Consider the following 19302-nt stretch of genomic DNA (forward strand, 5'->3'; position numbering starts at 1 on the left):
CCCATGTAGTAAAGGGGTTGTAGGACAAGCACAGAACCATCCACTCATAGTGTTTGCTCCCCTCACTGCTGTAGTAGGAGAGCGGAGTATAGAAATAAATAACCCCAGGAGGGCCATGTTGGTGCTGACAGGCGGCAGAAGGGTGATGCATGAGCTCCTTTCCTATAGCACCACCAGGAGCGCGTGAGTCATGATTGTCAACCCAGCGCTCTCCAGCCTAGAGAGGTCTCTGGTTTTTGCTCTCTGCCTTCCCCCACCAAGGTCCAACCAGAATTCTGCAATCTCTAGTAGACTGAGTAGGGTGGCAGAGAGACTCGGAATAAAACAATAAATCCTGGCTTACACATTATTTTCTAGCATTTTTGGAATTAACCAAAAGAATGGACTTCAGCAGTTCTGGAATAATCAACTACAGTCTGAAGCCAAAGCCAAGTACACTGAGGTCCTCTCAGGTTCCAGAGTAAAGTTTTGAAGTCACAGTCATTCCTTCACACCCACGCAAAACCTAAAAAATGTCTTCAAGGCAATAAATCTTTTCTTCACAAACAGGTAGATCTTTGACTTGAATGGAAAACCTGTCTTCTGGTTTGCAAGGAATTTCCAGTGAGGCATGGAACTTCATGAAGGAAATTTAGAACTGGGTTGAGGACTCATGTAATTTATATATATGCTGGGACACCCTTGAGAGTAATTGAACCCCATGATGGATGTGAACAGGAACCATACCAGGGACACTGAGAGCCAATGTCACCTAGGCTTGGGCTTGATACCTCTGATGCCCACAGGCTGATTAGCTAGGATTTAAAGGAGCTTCTCCTTGCGCCAGTTGTAGACATTGCTTCTGCAAAGAGGAACAGGAAGAAGGAGATGGGAATAAATCCCGCACAAATGAATCATTAGGACCAGTCTTTGGGACATGCAGGTCCTGAGACAGCATTTGAGAACTTATCCTCTGGTTTCCTTATTGAAATTGCAGAAGCATATCCTCTAGGTTCCAAGAGCAGCCCCTCCCACTTCCATGTAAATGTGTCTGTCTGCTGGGAGGTCTCTTCTTTCTAAGTTGTGAGCTCTTCAAGGACAGGAACTAACATCTTTCAGACCTGTGTCCTTCTCGCTGATGATGGTAGGTGGTATGCTGACTCGGTCACCCCATAGAAGCTCAGGGTCCATTCTGAATCCTGTGCTGCTTCCACACTATGTGTGTGAACTTGGCATCCATGAGGATTTGGGGCCAAGGTGCATGAAGTAAGCCTTGGAAGGAGGACTGAGGAAGAGTATTCCTGCTAGTGGAAACAGCTTAAAAGAGGTACAGGAATGAAGCCAGGTAAAGGGTGTTTGTAGACTGGAAACAGAATAGAAAAAGAAGAGAATGTAGATGCTCTTTCCCTCTAGAAAATTAGAGTCGTGGAATGGGGAGGGAGACAGGCTTTAGAGTCTACCAGGAATGACCTTGGGGGAGGCACACCACCTTATTGAACTTTGGCATCCTGGCTTCTAGACTCAGCAAGTGCTAGGTCTGTGGCATCTCCTCCAAAATCCACAACATACTGTCTCCCCTTGGAAGTCTTGATTTGGCTTCAATAACTTGGAACCTGTGGGTTAAAAAGAGCCTTCTGGCCTCCTTTGACCTTGGTTGTAGACCATATGTTCAAGTAGGAAGACAGCAGTTCCCCATGACCCCCCTCCTGGTTTCTTGTGCCACTGTGTATAGAGTCCAGCCTTGGTGGGCTACGCTAGGAGACCTCTCCTTGCCCCTGTACCTGGGTAAGGCGTACCAGCTCAGCCCTTACCACCCCAGGCTGCAGAAAAAATCCCTGTATTTTCCTTGGTGTGATTTTCTTAGAGTTTATCTTTCCTAAACTAGCAAGGTCTTGAAAGGCAGGATTAGAATGTCGACATAGGAGAAAGTGTCCAGGAAGACGGCGTGGTTGTCTTTAACCCAAAACTTTGGAGGCATCCGGCTCACATGCAGCCTGGTCCAGTTCACCAGGAGAGCAGCAGGGTTCAGAGCCAAAACACTAGTTAAGAATGTTCTGGATGCCTGCCTTCCCACCGAGCCCATGGGAAGGGTGGGCTGCCAGAGAAGGACTGAGGACTTGTCCTCGTCACAAGCTTCCCAATCACCCGAGCCAGCAGCGATGTTGCCTGGGAACCTCCCCAAAGAAGGACCGCATCTGCTCAAGTCTCAGTTTGCCTCAGGGAGGCCACTTACGCGCATTGGTCTCCACATTGCCAGCCCATCCATTGGTGCTTTTTCTCTTTCAGGAGGAAATGGGCATTTCCTGTGAGCTGCTTGAATCAGACTTCCTCAAATGCAGCGTGGGATTTCCTTTCATGAGGTCAAAATCAAAGGTAAGGGGAAGAGACAAGGCTCTTACTTCGCAGCAGGGCCCCAGCCCTTCCCACCAGCCATCTGTCCTGTCAGCTGTACCCCAACCCCCCAGGCTTCCTTTATCCCCCCCCCATTCCCACCCCCACCCCTGCCTCTGCCATGGCACTGCCCACCTCATAGGGGTGGGGCTGGGGTTTTGATCTTCTACTCCACAGGGGCCCTCCCCACATGCTCTTCCTCTCTGATCTACATGACATACCCCAAATGTGAGAGACACACCATGGCCTTGGTACTTCAGCAAGCACCATCTGGTTGGCCTTCCTAAAAATCTTTCTCTGGGACATTCCATGCCACTGTGAGTGTGACAACATAGGAGAAATGTGGTCTGGGCTAGTGACCTACAGTTCTGTCACTCCCCTGGACACTCAAAATTTTCTGAAGAGACCTCTTAAAATTCTTAAAACATAAATAATGGTATTGCACTTCTTTTTCTTTTTCTCAAGTAAAAGAAGTTAGACTCACTTTGGTATTTATATGGAGCCAAATTTTCTAAGCTCAAATAATAATATGGTCCAGCATACTCAAACATTCATGGAACATTCTGGTATGTGCCAGTATTATAAGGATATGCAAAGATACATAGAAGATGTGATTGTTGGAAGCAAAATGAGAATCTAAAAGATCAGGTCTGCCTTTGAAATGAAAGCTATTTTTCTTGCTATTATTTGAAGGAAATTTCATATTCCTTTGTCTAACTTTTTCCCCCTAAAAAAAAAAAAAAAAGTTTAATCCTCCTCTCCTGCCTATGTCACAGAATCAACTTGTTTTAATCTCCAAGGCATTTTGGTCCCAGTACCTTGTGGCTGTTTTGTAGGCCAGTTGTGAGAATGTTCAAGGGAGAAAGAAGATTTGCTGATTTCGTAGCAAATCACTCGAACCCCTCAGCCCCCATTGAAGATGCCTGCTCCAAATGACAATGGCTCTTACATCTGTGATTCCAAAACCTTTTAGGAACCCTGCAATGTCCCTGAACCCTGGACATTATTGCCTGTAGAAACGTTGCATGGCACTTCTGTTATACATGTTTAAATGAAATCTTTTCAGCAACCGAAAATTGACTTAACTGAAAAACGTTAACAGTTGCCATTTCATTGGTAAAATCCAGCCAACATCCCAAATCAAACCTAAGGTAGGGCATGCTAGTTTTAGCTTAAACGTTATTTTAAAAGGAAAACTTTATCACTGTGATGTACGGATCCAGGATCACTTACCATAAAGGGAGGGTAGTCATAAAAACGAGTACAGGGAAAACAAAGCCATGTTGAATTCTGGAGCATTAAATTTTGTCAAAATTCATTAACTCTCAAAATAGTCATGGAACCGACAGAAGTAGGAACGTTGGAAGGTTGGATTTTTTCCCAGCTCGGTAATGCCACTACCTTCCTCCCACATACAGAGGCTCAGACTGGAGCAACACGAAAGCTGGAGTTCGGAGGCCTAGGGGTGAGTCCCTGGAGAGAGCCCAACGAGTGACCCAGCAGGGCCGGGGACCACGCCTATCCGCCCCCTGGCTTGCCCTCCCCTGTGTCTCGGCCCCTGGGGCTCAGTCAGGCTGCAGCCCACCTGTTAAGCCTCATGACTGCACCGTCAGCTTACTCTGGTGGCCATCTGTCCCTGTCTGTCATGACCAGCCTGCCCCGTCTCTGGCCTTCCGTTCTCCCAGGACCCCCCTTCTCTGTTTTTGGCTTCTCACCTCACCTGGGTCTTTAGAGTGTTTAATTCAGATCTCCTGCCAGTTCTGACTCTATGCTGGGACAAGACCCTTGACTTTCCCTTCCTTTGTGTCCTCCAGCTCTGGTTCCCATCCTGTCTCCATGTCCCCACCCACGCTGGCAACTGAACAGACCCCCTGCTACAGAACTTTCTGTCTCTAGAGGGATGTTCACTGCCCACTGTATTTGATGGGTCCGTGTTCATTACTCTCAGGCAGCATTTAGTACAGTTGAACCCAGGGTTGCGAAGGTAGACCAGTGCCTAGCATTAGTCACTAAGGAACCCAAATACTTTGACATTAAATGATTATAGACTCTCAGAGCTTGACGGAACTCAAGAATCATTTTGTCCATCCTCTAATTTTTATTGAAAGGTAAAAAGAGTGCGTGTCTTGGCCAAGATCACATACTCAGTTTGTGGCCACACCTGGATCTGTAACCCTACCCGGGGGTCCCTCCCACGTCCCCACACATGCCCAGTGAGTACATGGCGAAAACCATTTGCTCAGGGCAGCCTTCCCCAAGCCATGGGATGCTCACCACAGGGAATGCCTGAGGTAGTTGTAGACCAAACATGGACACTGCAAACATGAACATTGCCTCTAACAGCGGAACAGTTATTACCTGTTCAATACTCTTTTTCCCTGATCCCATGCAGGAGAAAGTCTCCCCTAGTGTCAGCCTGTCTTTAACACCTCCCTAGCTCTTGCTAATCTCCCTCTTGCCAAAATAAACTAGCCCTTGGGCTCAGAGCCCTCAGCAGGCCACAGAATGCCCCGGTGCTTTGTTTTCATTTATTTTCATGGCAACCTTCTCTTACTGGTAAGTGATCCTGATTCCCATCTGTGATCATGGTAGAAATTTTCCATCTAAAGTGCAGCCACTCTGGAAAACAGCATGGAAGTGCCTCAGAAAGTTGAAAAGGGAGCCACCCTATGACCCAGCAATTGCACTACTGGGTATTTACCCAAAAGATACAAGCATAGTGATCTGAAGCGGCACGGCATGTGCACCCCAGTATTTATAGCACCGAAGCCCACAATAGCCGAACTATGGAAAGAGCCCAGATGCCCATCAACAGGTTAATGGATAAAGAAGATGTATATATACACTATGGAATACTATGCAGCCATCAAAAAAGTAATCTTGCCATTTGCAGCAATGTGGATGGAAGTAGAGGGCATTGTGTTAAGTGAAATAAGTCGATCAGAGAAAGACAATTACAGGATTTCACTCATGTGAAATTTAAGAAACAAACAGAATCATAGAGAAAAAGAGGAAAAATAATATAAGACAAACTCAGAGAGGGAGACAAACCATAAGGGACTCTTAACTATAAGAAACAAACTGAGGGTTGGTGGAGGGGAGGTGGGTGCAGGGATGGGGTAACGGGGTAGGGTAACAGGGTAATGGGCAGCAAGGAGGGCACGTGATGTAGCAAGCACTGGGTGTTCTGTGTCACTGACAAATCACTGAACTCTACCTCTGAAACTAATAATACACTATATGTTAATTAATTGAATTTAAATAAAATAAGACTAAAAAAATAAAGTAGTCTTTAAACAAAAAGAGCGGTAATGAAAGTACACAATAAGTGATACGGGTGATATGGTACGCAGGTGTGGCAAACATTGGGAATATGGTGTGGGAATGAAACTTAGAAAGGCTGGGTTAATAAAAAATAAATAAATTAAATAAATAAATGAATAAATAAAAAAGGCCTGGTCTAGGAGACGAACATATCACTTCCTAGAAGACCTCAGTTGCTAAAGAAGACCGTGTGCCTCTCACCAGAGCACACTCCAGGCTTGGTTTTATTACTACAGTTGTACCTCTGGCCTGTCAGCCAGAAAGATACACGTAAAAAAATAAAGCTTGCCATGCAAATGAGCTCCAGAGGTCATAAACTGCAGAGACTGTGGTGTTTCCGTTGGGAATGCTTGCTGAGGCCAGATGTCACTTTCTTTTCCCCTAGTACGAATTCAGCGTGATCTTTGACACAAGCCACCTGTCTGGGGAAGAGGAAGTTCTTAGCTTCATCATTACTGCTCAGAGGTAAGGGGGAGCTTCACTTTTTTTTTTTTCTGAAGATAAAGATTTATGAGAACAGGAAAGGATGTTCCCTGGTCATGCTTTGATGATGCTCAGGATTCTGAGGAGGAAGAAACAGTGGAGCGATAGAGCCCCGGAGCGATAGAGCCCCAGAGCGCTGGCTGGGGTCGGAGCTCTCAGGGCTGGTGTCTGTCCCGTTCTGCTGATGCAGCCAGCAGGTAGGATGGAGCTGGGAGGGATGGGGATCATGTGGTCAGAGGCAATGACTTTTACAGCCAAGGAGAGACAGCCCAGGGGAGGTGAGGTTTCTGATCCAAGTTCACGTGGTTGGGTAGTTCACAAACTTCCTCTGTGGGTTGCATTCCAGGATGCAGGGAGGGGGGCACAGCAGGCCGGGGGACTGGGGGAAAGCTTGTTGTCAGAGGCCCCAAGACATGCTCCTCCAGAGAGGGCTTATCCTGGAAGTCTTGTGGGCAGAGACAGGGAGTCGGGGCAGGGCACCATGCAAGGCGACTTCTGCCCTCAGGAGTGTGCTCCTGCCCCTCTGTCTCCAGTGTGGCCTCGAGCCGTGATGGGGCTTTGGGGGCTGTCAGCTGTCTCTACAAGCCAGAATCCATGTGTACCTTGAAGCACCATTTGGGTAGCACTTGGCTGACATCGGGTTGGAAGGAGAGGTAGGTAGGTGGGTGAAGAGGAAAAAACAAACTTTGATCAGGGTGTAGGTTGGATACCCAAGGCTACTTTTGTAATCTGGATTTTTATCTGGAGAGGATTTTAAACTTACCAGAACTGTTGCAAAGCATAAGTCACGGAACTCTCCTGCAGCCCATGCTGGCACTTGGCTCCATTTACTTATCATTCTCTACGGATAGTTTTTATGTCTTAACCATCTGAAAGTTGCAGAAATCATGTGTCCTTCCCATAAGGACCCCTGTGTGCATTTCCTACAAACGAGACTGTTTTCTTCAATAACCAGTATAGTTAGCAAATGCTGGAGAGGTGACAAATGCTGGAGATGTGACACTGGCACAACACTATTATCTCCTCTATAGTCCATGTTCCAATTGTGCCAATTGTCCCAATGACTTTTCCACCCCTTTGTCACGGGCCCAGAATCCAGTCAAGGATCATGCATTGCATTCCGTTATCATGTCTTCTCTGTAGTTACTGTAACCTCCAAAGGAAATTTCTTGCCAACAATCCTAAGTCCATCCCAGAGGTGGCCTGGAGATCTGAACCAAACACCCTAAAGGCCAAGGTCAGGCAAGGTCCACCAGAAATGATGAGAAAACAAAACGAGGAGCTGCATGGCTAGAATAGAGGCCAGGAACCCAGAAGGCCAGACCCTGGGTGGGCAAGCAGTGGAATCAGGCACCGAAAGTCAACCAGGCAGGGGTGCTCAGTGGAGTCACGAGGTTGAAACAAGGTTCAGACCTAAAGACCCTCAGGATCTGGGGTACAGAGTGAAGCCACAGGCTTGGCTTTATGGAGCTAAAGCCCCCCCCCCCCACCACCTGCATGGTCACCCTTGAAATGAGGGTTCTCGACCCCAGCCTTCCTTTGAGGAGGAGAATGCCCTCAGGAGCTGAGAAGGAGTTCCTCATCCCACGTTACAAATTAGAAAGAACACCATTTCCCAGGCTCTCCAGATGAGCTGCACTGGGGCCAGCCCATCGGTGCGATGAGCTGTGCAGAATAGGAGGGGCACCGGCTCAGCTGTGTCTGGCCCCCAGATGGAGCAGGGAATCATGCCTTAGAGCATTCTGCCCACCTCCCTGCATGATCAGCAGGTGGGAACCATGGGGAAAGGACAAGGCCAGGGCTGAGAGGGATCGTGGATAGACGAGAGTGAGACTGGCATCCCAAACCATCTCAAGAAGGCTTCAGTCTAGAGATGGAGGCAGACACCCAGCTTCCTACAGGGGAGGAGAGACGACCTAGCCCAGGGCAGGCATGCTTCGTTCCTTCAGTCTGCAAACGCCTGAGCCCTTCCCACAAGCCAGGCACTGTGTCAGACGTTGTCAAAGTCCCTACTGTTGGGGAGCGAGTGTGCTGGGGGTAGGGGGATAGAAAATGAGCCAATGAAGATAGAACCTTAGTGGGAGCCAGGAGCATGCAGATTCATCCGGCAATCACAAAGAATCTTCTTTGTGCCCTGTATTCTCTTTAAGCCCACTTGGTGGGGTTAGTCTTTTCCCTGTCTTCCCGAGAGGGAAGGGATAGTGAAGCCTTTTCCCCTCCGAGAGAGCAAGCTGCAGAAGGGAAGCCTGCTTCGCTCTCAGGAACAGTCTTGCTTTCCTCCAGTGGCGCTCTGCTGCCCCCTCCTTCCCCTGGAGAGTCCCGAGCCCCCCCAGGCTCACAGCAGGGCATGTGGGAGGTGTGAGCGAAATAGAAACAGGGCTCACTCCTCAACAGGTAGGAGCACTCCCTGGGCCATGTGGGTATTCCAAGCTGATTCTCGCCTTTGGACAGCCAGCCCTCAGCTGGGGTTTCTCTCACCTGTGAGTCTCTCAGTCTGCCCTCCAGCCTCAGCCTCTCGCCAGCCAGACACCCCTTCAGCTTCTGCTGCTGAGACCGTGCCCTCAGGGACAGGACCAAAGGCGACCTTCACCCTGGCTTTCGCATGTAGGTCCCACCCGGTAGCCTCTGCCGTGGCGGTCTCTGGAAATGCCAGATTCTTGCATGGCCCCTTCTCTCCCACTGTGCCAGGAGAGAGGAACCTAGCAGCCTTCCCCTACATTCCCTGGGCAGCCCCCGTCCCCCCATGCTGAGCAAGGTGCCCTGAAGTGTGCCTTAAAGGGCAGACACGCTCCTCCATGCCCCCCCCCCCCCGCCCCCCCCACTTCTCGCTCTCAAAGCCGCCACCTCGCCCCCAAACCACCCTTCTCCCCTCCACCCCCTTGCTACGAAGATGCAGGGTTTTTGCCCCAAGCCATAGTAAATCCTGCTCTGGTGCTTTCCTCTGGATCTGGCCTCCCTTACACCTCAGCCAGAATGTGGACCTGAACGAACATACTTGATACTCACTGCCTGAGAGTGATGCTTGAATTTTCACAAAAACACCAATTCCCCAGAGTCTTGGACTGAGATTCTTCCCAAGCCCTGCATCTTTCCATTTTCTGCTGTCCGTTCTGGCCCCTCACTAACAGCTTTGCCCTCAGGTACCCCCTCTCCGCTAGAGGTCAGGGATGCTCAGGTCAGTCCCCAACAAATACAACAGGACAGTGGCCAGCAGCTGCATCTGTGGGAGGCGGACACAAAGCAACTCTGGTTTCTTCTCCCACTGCTTTTTAATTTTGTTTTCATTTGAGGCCTTCCTCAGTCTCGACGTTATTTAAAGCTCATGGAATCAAGATTCCCTTTCCCTTGGGAATGACTGTGATGCTGGAAGCATACATTACCAGAGCCCCTCAGTCCACAACCACAATCCCCTATTTTGGCTTCAGTGTTGTTTTCTGTATTTTTCTTTCTTTCCTTTTTCTTTTTTTCTTTTTTTCTTTTTTTTTAGCATTATCACAAATGGTTTGGAGAATGTTCTGTCTCCTAAAAATAAGAGCACAGCACATCACAGTGTGCGTTGGCCTTCTTTACCCTGTGTGGTTGCGTCCAGCTTCCACTCCAGAGGTGATGGCTGTGTGGCCTTTAGTTCAGCCCTGGCTGGACTTCTGAACATGCACTAAGCATGTGTAAAAAGTCGGGGTAAGTAACAACAGCCGTGACTTCAAGTACAGCCCAGCAAGCCCAGAAATCCTGCATGGCCTTCTAGCGGGGCAAGGGTGGCCCGCTGTGGAGTGCTAGCATTTCGTCACAGATCGCATTCGGCCGGGCTTGCAAGCTTTGAAGCCGTTGAGGCTTTGGTTATTTCTTATTCAGCCTGTTTCCTGATCCCATAATTCACGTGCACATAAAAAACGTGACTGTGATCTCATAGAAATTACGTACAAAGCGTAGGGAAGGTGGACTTGGTTCCCATTGCCAGAATCCAGAAGGGCCTCCCTGGGGAGACGGCATCTAAACAGAGGGGTCTGTTTTCAGGCTGAAGACACAGCGGCACAGTGCCAAGTATGTGACAGCCAGATGGGTGCTGGGCACTGTGGGGAGCAGACAGGGCAGCGGGAGATGCGCCAACAGAGGAGATTGGGCTGGGCCGCAGAAAGCCCACGTGGCCTCAGAGAGTCTGCGCTACGTTCCAGAGGCAGAAAGTCTTCGAAGAGGGAACTGAGGCATGCAAGAGTTTGCCCACAGAGCGTATAGAATTTCAGAAAGGGAGGCCTGTGGCCAATCAAACCTGGAAATTCCTAATTCTCCTGCTGTTTCTTGGACCCACTGAAAACTCCTGGTGGTTGGACAAATCCATTAGTGGTTCCTCTCCACCTGCATATTCCTGGGAAGGAACACCGGGGCAGGAAATAAATGACATGAAAGGGACTTCCTTGTCAAAGAGCGGAAACGCCGCCTGCCTCCCAACCCCGCCCAGGGCTAATCAGTGGTGCCAGAGAAGAGGGGGCCAACACCATCACAGTGTGAGCACTATCTGTTAGAATCACCCATCCTTAGATGCCAGTGGTGCCCATGGGAGTCGGGGCGGGGCGGGGGGCTTTAAATACCACCAATCCCTGGTCCATCCCTCAGAGGCTCAGATCTATCTGTCTGGGCTGAGACTTCGGCATTGGGACTGTGAAATCATCTCATCAGGTGATTCTAATAAGCACCCAAGGCTGAGACACCATCTGGAGCCCCTGGCTCTATACGGGCCATGTTTCCACCCAGCAGACTTCTACGAAGCATGTGCAATTTATCAGATGCAATGCTGGGCACTAAGAAAACGCTAATCGCTTCCTAAAATCAAGAACATCCCCTCATGTGCACGAAGAGTGAGTGCTCCGTCGCCTCAGGGCACGCCTAGTATTGGCAGCTGAAATAATCAGCAGAATCTTCTAACGTTGGAATCCCGGCCGTAAAGAAGCTGTATTATATGTAAAACATGAGCAGAATATTGTAGGCGCTCATTTCTTCCCAGATGTTGGTGAAAACAGCCTTACCACCCCAGAGGGCGGGTCCCAGCACTTGACTCCTGGCTCCCGCAGAAAGATCCTTTAAGCCCCTTATCTTGAAAGCCGCCGTTAAAATATCCATCGTTCTGTCCTCCCCGTCACCACCCTTTGAAGCTCTCCTGCCGACTTGCGGATTTAGGAGGACGTAAAGTGGAGCCTAACCAGTCCTCCAGAGCTCTCTCAGCAGCCTGGCTTTGCAGACCATGGGAACGCATCCCAAGTCACGAGCTCGTGGAGTGGCTGCAAGCCTTTTGATGTTTGGCCTCTGTATCTCAACTTTTCAGCTCCAGTCGGTCTGGAGCAGTTCCCCGATGACAGATGAGACTGTCGGGCCTGAGCTGCCAGCAGCCACAGGTGGCTGGACAAATGGCAGGGCAAGGGGTGGCGCGTCCATCAGGATCCCATTACTGGCAGGATGTGGGGTTGAGGGGAGTTTGGGTTGCAGGCCAGGGCGTTACCGGTCCCAGTCCCATCCATTCCATGTCACCTCTGATCTGCCTCTGGTGGTGATTGTAAGGCTTTTATTAGCCCCCTGGGAAAGGAAGGGCAAGGGAATCAGGCTAGGTAGGCACCTGACCCTGCTGCTTCTGCAATTGCCCTCTGAGTGATGGATGTCACCCCATTAGCAGAAGACAGATGAGGAGTCAGGGGTGAGAATCACAGAGCACCATTGTTTCAGAACAATAGGAGAAAGAAGAAGAGGGGATGTGAGCTTCTCTTTAAGTATTGTTGCATTTAGCACTTGCTGGTGGGAGAGGAAGACAGTGGGGGCAGTGGGGGAGGGCAGGGAGCAGGCAGGAACTCTGCAAGGGGTCAGGGAATGTGGCGGGGGGAGTGGGCCAGTGAACTGTGCTCAAACCTCAGTGGGTCTTGGGGTCCCTACATTCCACCCCTGGAGGATGCACTTGGCTTCCAGCTGGGATCCCACATACATGCCATGTGGTAGAACCAGCTAGAAGTGCTGGCCCTGGCAGCTCGCACCCAACGGCCCTGCCTGTTTCCAAGGTGTTACTTCCACAGAATAATAATCACAATCATCTTGGAAACGTAACAAAATAGTAAAAGGAAGCTAGGTCTTCTCTCCTCCCTTTACTCCTCTTCTTCATCTCCCCTCCCCCACTTCCTACCCACAACCTTCCAAATCTGCTATCAGAGCCCTAGTTTGGGAGTCTGGCTGACCTGGTTTGCTGTGGATCCTTGGGCAAGTTCCCTAATCTCTCTGAGCTGCTCCTTACCTGTCAGAGGCAGGCAGTCCCCCACCCTTCTAGGGTTCCTCGGAGGACCCGGTGAGATCATGCTGTGCAGTATGCCTGACACAAAGCAGTTGCCCAACAGTGTCAGCTTCCTTGCACTGCCCTTTCCAGAGAGACCACAACAGTCCCCATTCCCTGCTTTCTCACTCCAAGGGGGATGCCTGTCGTGGATGGATGTGCTGCAGCCAGAAGTCTATAGGGGAGCTCCCGTGGTCTTTATCATGACGGGGCTGGCCAGGGCTCCTCTCCCAGGCTTTGCTGGCTGTCCAAGGAAGGCGGGTCATGCCTCTACGTGGGAAATGGCGGCTCAAGTCCAGCAAACCCGTTCCCAGCTGCTGTGCCCTAACCTTGCTGGTCCGTTCTTCATGGAACAAGCACTTCTAGAAGTGGCACGTGCTGTCGGTGCCCAGCCATAACCATTCAGCGCTCGCCTTTCCCTGCACCCACCGGACAGCTTCTGGCTCCCAGCACCACTCTGCCGAGGCTTTCTCGGGCCGCAGCCCACTCACTCGGGTGCATAGCACGGGTGCCAGCAAATTCCTGTTCCCTGCCCCCCACCCCACCCCTGCAGCAGATCTCAGGAGTCATGGATAAAGCTCCACCTCCCGTGGGAAGACCTTGGTGTGTATTCCACGCTGTCTCCCAGATGTCCCCAGCCAGTCCAAACCTAGTTGTCCACAGCACTGACCTCCTGGATTACCTGCCTTTTCTGCCTTCATTCCCTTCCCTGTCTCTTCTCCACTCCCTGCTGGTGTCTCCTGGGGTCACCTCCCCAGCACACCACTTGTACTCAGATCTTTGGGGAGGGATCACAGTTGAGATGACAGGCCCACTGTGCCTCTGCACGGGGACCAGAAACAGACCCGAAGGGACATCAGGTGCACAGCCAGCCCTTGGAGAGTGACAGATCGAGGTCTAACCCAGAACAACGAAGCCTGCTCCCGGGGAGTGAGCACCGACCAGCACTCATCCCTCTCTTCCCACGCAGTGGCAACGTGGAACGTTCCGAGTCCCTGCATGACAACACCCTCACGCTGACGGTGCCGCTGATGCACGAAGTGGACTCGTCCATCACTGGGTGAGCAGCCAAAACACCCCGGGGGGGGAATTGGGGGGTGGGGAAATGCTGTGTTTCTCTTGTGTATGCACGGGTAGCCAGGAGTCTGTGGCCTGCCCATTCCCCTTCTTCCCAGCCTTGAAATGCAGACAAAATTTTAGCTATGGCTCATGCCCTCCTCCCACCTTGTTTTCCCCTCTTTCCCAGCTACCCACATACCTGCTGGGTGACGGGAGAGGTTTGATGACAAGGCTAAGCCCCAGAATGTCTTTGAGCACCCTGTACACCTTTATGTGGCTATTTCTCCAGCACCCACTCTTCCAGAGGGCCAGGATTCCTGGGATTCAAATCTCAGCCAATTGCTGCTGGGCCAGAGCTTACAGCCAGATGTGTCCCGACGCCCTGGTGGCCTTGCAGAAAGGCTTGCCATTCTGATTAGAGATGCAGCCAGCGCTGGCCTTGCACCTTCCTGTTAACCCCTTCTGCAGAGCCAGTGGCAGTGGGCAAGGAACAATCACGGCTGGACACTGCATGTTCCTGGTGAAGTCCACAGCCGCTCAGCGCCCCCGGCGTCGGAAGGCAGGGCTGCGGGCTGCAGGGACCCGACACGGCCTGGGAGGTTTTCAGCCCGAGCCCAGGCCGGGAAAAATGAGAACTCAGTTCCTGTTTCTGGCTTCAGAAAACAGAGCACATACCTCTTTGATAGTGGAAAAAGGATTTGCACAATTAGTTTAGATCAAATGAGGACCCACTGAACCCCTGCCCCAAATGCAAGCTGAACTTTCTGGGGGGTTCAGTGTTTCTCATTTTTCACTCTTCGAGTGCTTCTGGGTCTTGGCCTTGGCTAGAGGCAGAAGCGTTAATACGCCACAGAAGGAGCCATTCCGCAGTAGCTCCCAAGCTGCTAGGCCCCAGAGTAAGCCTCTGGGCATTCCTGCGCTCTGAGCGTTTTCCCTCATGTTCTTCAGACAGGAGGCATCAGTGATTATATTTGCAAATTAGCATAGATTTGCCTCTGTTCATGGCTCTATTTTTAGCCATGTGGTTTATTTACTTGTCTCATCAGAGGCACAGTGAGAATGTGGCCTGAACCAAGCCCTGTCCTGCGGGGGGCGGGGAAGAGAACACACTTGATCCTGTTGTCAGGCCCTAGGTGGCCTCATTGTCAAGGCATTAACAGCCCCCAACTGAAGCTATCCCTTAAACACACGAGTCAACCTCTGATCTTTCCAGGACATAAAATAAGCCTGGTTTAAACGAACCATTCTTGCCATTTGATAACAGCTGGGAACTCGCTACATTTCTAAAATAATGCATTTAAGTTGAAAGTAGATGAATTGCTGTCCATTCAGACTTGGTACCGAAAATCTTACGTGACTGTATCTGGGCAAGGGAACAGCTTCTGGAATCTCATCTAGAATCCATTCTTGGGAATTTCAGTGAGTCCAAGCTTGGTCTCATCTCGGGCTTGTTCGTATGGACAGTGTTGAAAGCATCACTGTACACTGAGCTTAAGTTCTTAATCACATCTTAAGCAGCCACTATTTGAAATGTGAAGGAAAATGCTGTCATTGAACAGACACAACTTTTAATACTGAATTTTTAGTGGTTTTAGTAGTTTTTTTAAACTACTAAACTACTAAATGTTTAAAAAACATTTAAAAGTTTTTTAATGAATTTATCACAGTGTAGGTTTTAGGATGCTAAATATATAATTCATTTATATTTATTTCTTAAAAACTTGCCATGATCTTCCTCGGTCCACAAAATCTTTTTCAAATGATAAAACACAACATGTATAATTCTGTCATCCAGTTAAAAAAAAAAAAAACAAAACCTGAAGTTGAAGCTACCATTATCTTCCTCCTCATTTTAGAAATGTAATCCCAGTACATACTTGTATATGTGGCTTATTGTTTTGACCTAAGATGAGAAGACATTCCTGGAAACTTCCATTTAGAAAACATAGCTCTGGCTATGTCCATGTATAGGACAGAGAAGTAACAATTCCAGAAGGGAAGGGTTTGGTGAAGACGGCGGAGGGAACATGGTTCTGGATTAAATAGAGACAGATGTTTGGTTCTCAGGACAGCAGTAACCATGAGTTGCCTGACCGAGGTTTAGGATAATGGATTAAATGCTTTCCTCTTTCAGAATCATGTCTCCAACTTCCTTTGTGTATGGCGAGTCTGTGGACGCATCTAACTTCATTCAGCTAGATGACCTGGAGTGTCATTTCCAGCCCCTCAACATCACCCTTCAGGTACCCAACCCGGGAGACCGTCTCTGTCACTGGCAGCAACGGAAGGGCCTGTGGGGATAGGTCTTCTCCTGAAGGGCAGCTCAAGAGCCAGGCTCTTTCCAGGAGAAACTTGTCCCAGCCTGGTTGGCTGGAGTGTAGTGTATGTGTGTGTATGTGTTTTCTGTAAGCATACAAAATTAATCCCTTCCCTGTCTGCTACTCTGTTATGTAGATCCCTCTCCTTCTCAGCTCTTGGAAGGAAAACTTCATGATAAACACCTCCTTTCCCCAAGAAGGCCTCTGGCCAACGTCCCCACCCTGATGGCCCCAAAGGACCCCTTTCAGTTCTCCATCCTATTCACCTTGTGGGCCAGACAGTCCCAGGCACTTGCTGAATCCTCTTCCTCCTGGGGCTCTCCATGCTGACTCCGCCTGGACCCCACTCCTCCCGTAGATGGACGGGCATTCGGAAGTGCAGTCTCCCAGTAGCCAAGGGGTGTGAGAATACATACGCCCCCCTCCATGGGAAGCAGCAGCTCCTCCCTCACAGAGCCATGGCTGGCCCTCCGCAGTCACACAGGCATCATTTTCAGCAGGTCCACTCCATGTGGACCATGGGCATCCCAAAGAACCCTCTTCCTTCTCTGGACCAGATGGGCAGACATTTTCTGTAAAGGGCCCGTGCATATTTCAGGCTTGGTGGGCCATATAATGTCTGTAGCAACTATTCAGCTATGCTACGAGAGTGCCAAAGCAGCCAGAGGCAGTGCAGAAGCAAAACTGAAGTAATGGGCACTGAATTGGGGATTTTTATATTATCCTCACATGTCATGAAATGTTACCCTAGTTTTAAATATTTCTCCAACTATTTAAAAATGTGAAACCATTCTTAGCTTGCGGACCATGCAAAAAACAAGTGGCAGGCCAGGGGTGGCCTGTTGGCCATAGTTGGCTGAGCCCTGCTGTGAAGTAGAAATTCTCAGGCCTGCACTGTTCAACCTGAGCATCTTTGCCTGTTAAGTTAGAAGGACCTCAGCCTCATCCAGTCCCTTGTCCTCAGTTGACAAGAACTGGATCCAGGCTCCACTGGTGTAGCCAAGCACACTGCCAGGAGCTGTTGATGATGTGAAGGAGATGGGCCTTGCTCACCCATGGTACACCTTGACCTACATCCAGTATCTCTCCAGTATCATCCAGTTCCAGCTCCCAGTGCTGTCCCCTGCCTCTTCCCCATTCTTCCCCATGGAGAAGATGGTTTCATGGTCTGGCATCAACTTTGGCCAATAATGACTATTTTCTTTCCCTATGGCCACTCCTAGGTGGACGGAAGGGGTGAGACATAATCATGGGGTGTGGGTCCAGAGAAGGAGGCAGCAAAACATTTGTGGGCTCTCACAAACAACGTCTCCCTCTCTCTAAAGTGTTCCCCCCGGGCAAGAGACCTCTGAAACCATGATTGGGGAACACATGTCCCCAGCTCAGAGAGGAGGTGCCTCCTGACCAGTTAAGCCCCTACCGTCACCCCCTATGCTCCATTTCCAGAGAAAAGGGGAAGGTAGGGTTAGACCTGCTTTTGAGACTTCGCAGTGATGCTGTGAGCAGGACCTCTGTGTTTCTAATCTGCTGCTCAGAAGTAGTTTCTTTTTTCCCCCATTGCTGTTTGCAAATGGATAGGAAACAGATAAAGACCAGATGGAGTGATTTCATTTAAATCACTTTAATTTTAATTACTTACCTACTCTTGGAGTTTTTGAGGTGTCTTACAACGAAAGATACAGTCCAGAAGATGATTCAGAAGGATTCAAAGGACACACACCATGTAATGAAGAGGGTATAGGTATTAGGATAAGAGCGAGTCGGAGGTATACCAGAGATGGAAAAATCTTATCACCCTCTGGTGATAAGGAAAGGGAAGGGAAGGGAAAGGCAGAAAATAAAGGAAAAGAAAGGGAGAGAGGAGGGGAGGAGGAAGGTAGGAGGGAGAGAAGGAAGGGAGAAAAGAAAGGAAGATAGAAAGATTGATCTCGAGGGCATATGGTTAAGTCGTGTTTCTCTGAAAGCATCTTTATGGGGAACTTAAAGTTTAGTATTGAAGCAAAGAGCTTTCTTCCCATCTGACCTGATCTAGGATACAGGCTAGAGAATGCGGCCAGGATGAGTGACAGCCATGCCGCTTAGATAAACCTCTTGATTACCAGTTTGCTTGAGGAAGTACACAGCATTCGGTTGAGGATTAAGAGAGTCCACTGGGTCCAAAGATGGATAGCATGTGTCGTTGATGGGAAGGAGCTCCTCCTGGGTCAGCAAAGCTGACCGTTCCCTTGAGAATCTGGTGATTCATTTTCTGATACAGTTGTCATTATTTTGACTGTCATGCAGCAAAGGCCATGGGCCAGGTGGATGGTGATAGTGGGAGAGCATGGGATCAGGAAGTAGATAAAAACTTTCCTCTATGGCCTTATTCTGATAGCATCACTCCTGACAAAGAGCACAGGACTTCCCTTATACAGTGATTTTTTCTGTCTTTTAAAAGCTGTTATTCAACAAGCTATGTGATGGTTTAAAGACTTCACCGCAGGCACCGATGGGAGAAAGGCAGAAAAACGAGTCTTGGGCCTGGTTCCTACATCCCGTCAAAGTTTTCTTAACAGAAACATGATGATGTGTTGACCACTGATAGCTTTTTTTTTTTTTTCATCAAGAGTCCATCATTTTTCTCACCTGAAAAAGAACAATGAAAAATAATACAGCTGCCACTCAAGAACATTTGTGGAGAGTCAGATGTTGAGGCATGTGTTAAGAATAAATGAATATGGCAGCACAGGCCCTCTCGCCCATCTGGCTATAGTACATGAAAGTGTGCAAAGCAAACCCACTCTCTTCTCTCCCCCCCACTTCCTTTTTCATTGGGATTTCCCAGACATGTCAGTAGTTTTCTTTGCAGTTCTGTGCTCTCGTGTTCTACTTCCAATTAGTTATTTCAGTTGTGGCTAGATATTCCTTCCTTTTCTTGTGTCTTAGGGCTATTGTCTTGGTGAATTTTGTTCTTTTCAAATCAAGAGTTGGCAGGGTTCCCTTCCACTCCATCATGTTTTTGTGCTTTGAAGCAGAATCCAACTATTGCAAAAAATGAACACACGCTTTTCTAGGGAAAAGCTGGCTGGAGCCTAGATCCTTATATGTTCTGTCGTGTATAAAGACCTGGCTAGATTTCCGTTCACCTCCTGGCTGTGCCCTGTTGACCCCAACGTCAGAGACCCTTGAATGCCTGATTTTTCTCTCTAGCCCCCAGGGCACAGAGCAAGCATCCAGCTTCTTCTCTCTTTTGCTTCTACCCATGTTTTTTTAAACAATAACGTCTTTATTGGGATCTCATTTACCTACCTTGAAGCTCACCCATTTAAAGCATACAGTTCAGTTACTTTTAGTGTGTTTATAGAATTGTGCAACCATCACCATAATCTAATTTTAGAATATTTCCATCACCCCAAAAAAAGGAACTCCATACCCTTCAGCAGTCAATCCCTATGTTAGTTTCCT

At 49.1% G+C, this 19302-nt stretch overlaps 1 protein-coding gene across 2 annotated transcripts in view; it reads left to right on the forward strand.

Moving 5' to 3' along the window:
* Window positions 1–19302, forward strand: part of LOC111159088 (integrin subunit alpha 9) — a 333563-nt gene that overhangs the window by 254046 nt on the left and 60215 nt on the right. For both annotated transcript variants that reach the window (XM_022521479.1, XM_022521480.1), the window contains 4 exons: window positions 2266–2352; window positions 6080–6159; window positions 13452–13541; window positions 15675–15783. In XM_022521479.1, coding sequence (XP_022377187.1) covers window positions 2266–2352; window positions 6080–6159; window positions 13452–13541; window positions 15675–15783 — 366 coding nt within the window. The remainder of the gene's footprint in view (window positions 1–2265; window positions 2353–6079; window positions 6160–13451; window positions 13542–15674; window positions 15784–19302) is intronic.

The sequence above is a fragment of the Enhydra lutris genome, unplaced genomic scaffold (genome assembly GCF_002288905.1).
Source record: "Enhydra lutris kenyoni isolate GAN:26980312 unplaced genomic scaffold, ASM228890v2 scaffoldscaffold66, whole genome shotgun sequence".
Taxonomy (NCBI): domain Eukaryota; kingdom Metazoa; phylum Chordata; class Mammalia; order Carnivora; family Mustelidae; genus Enhydra; species Enhydra lutris.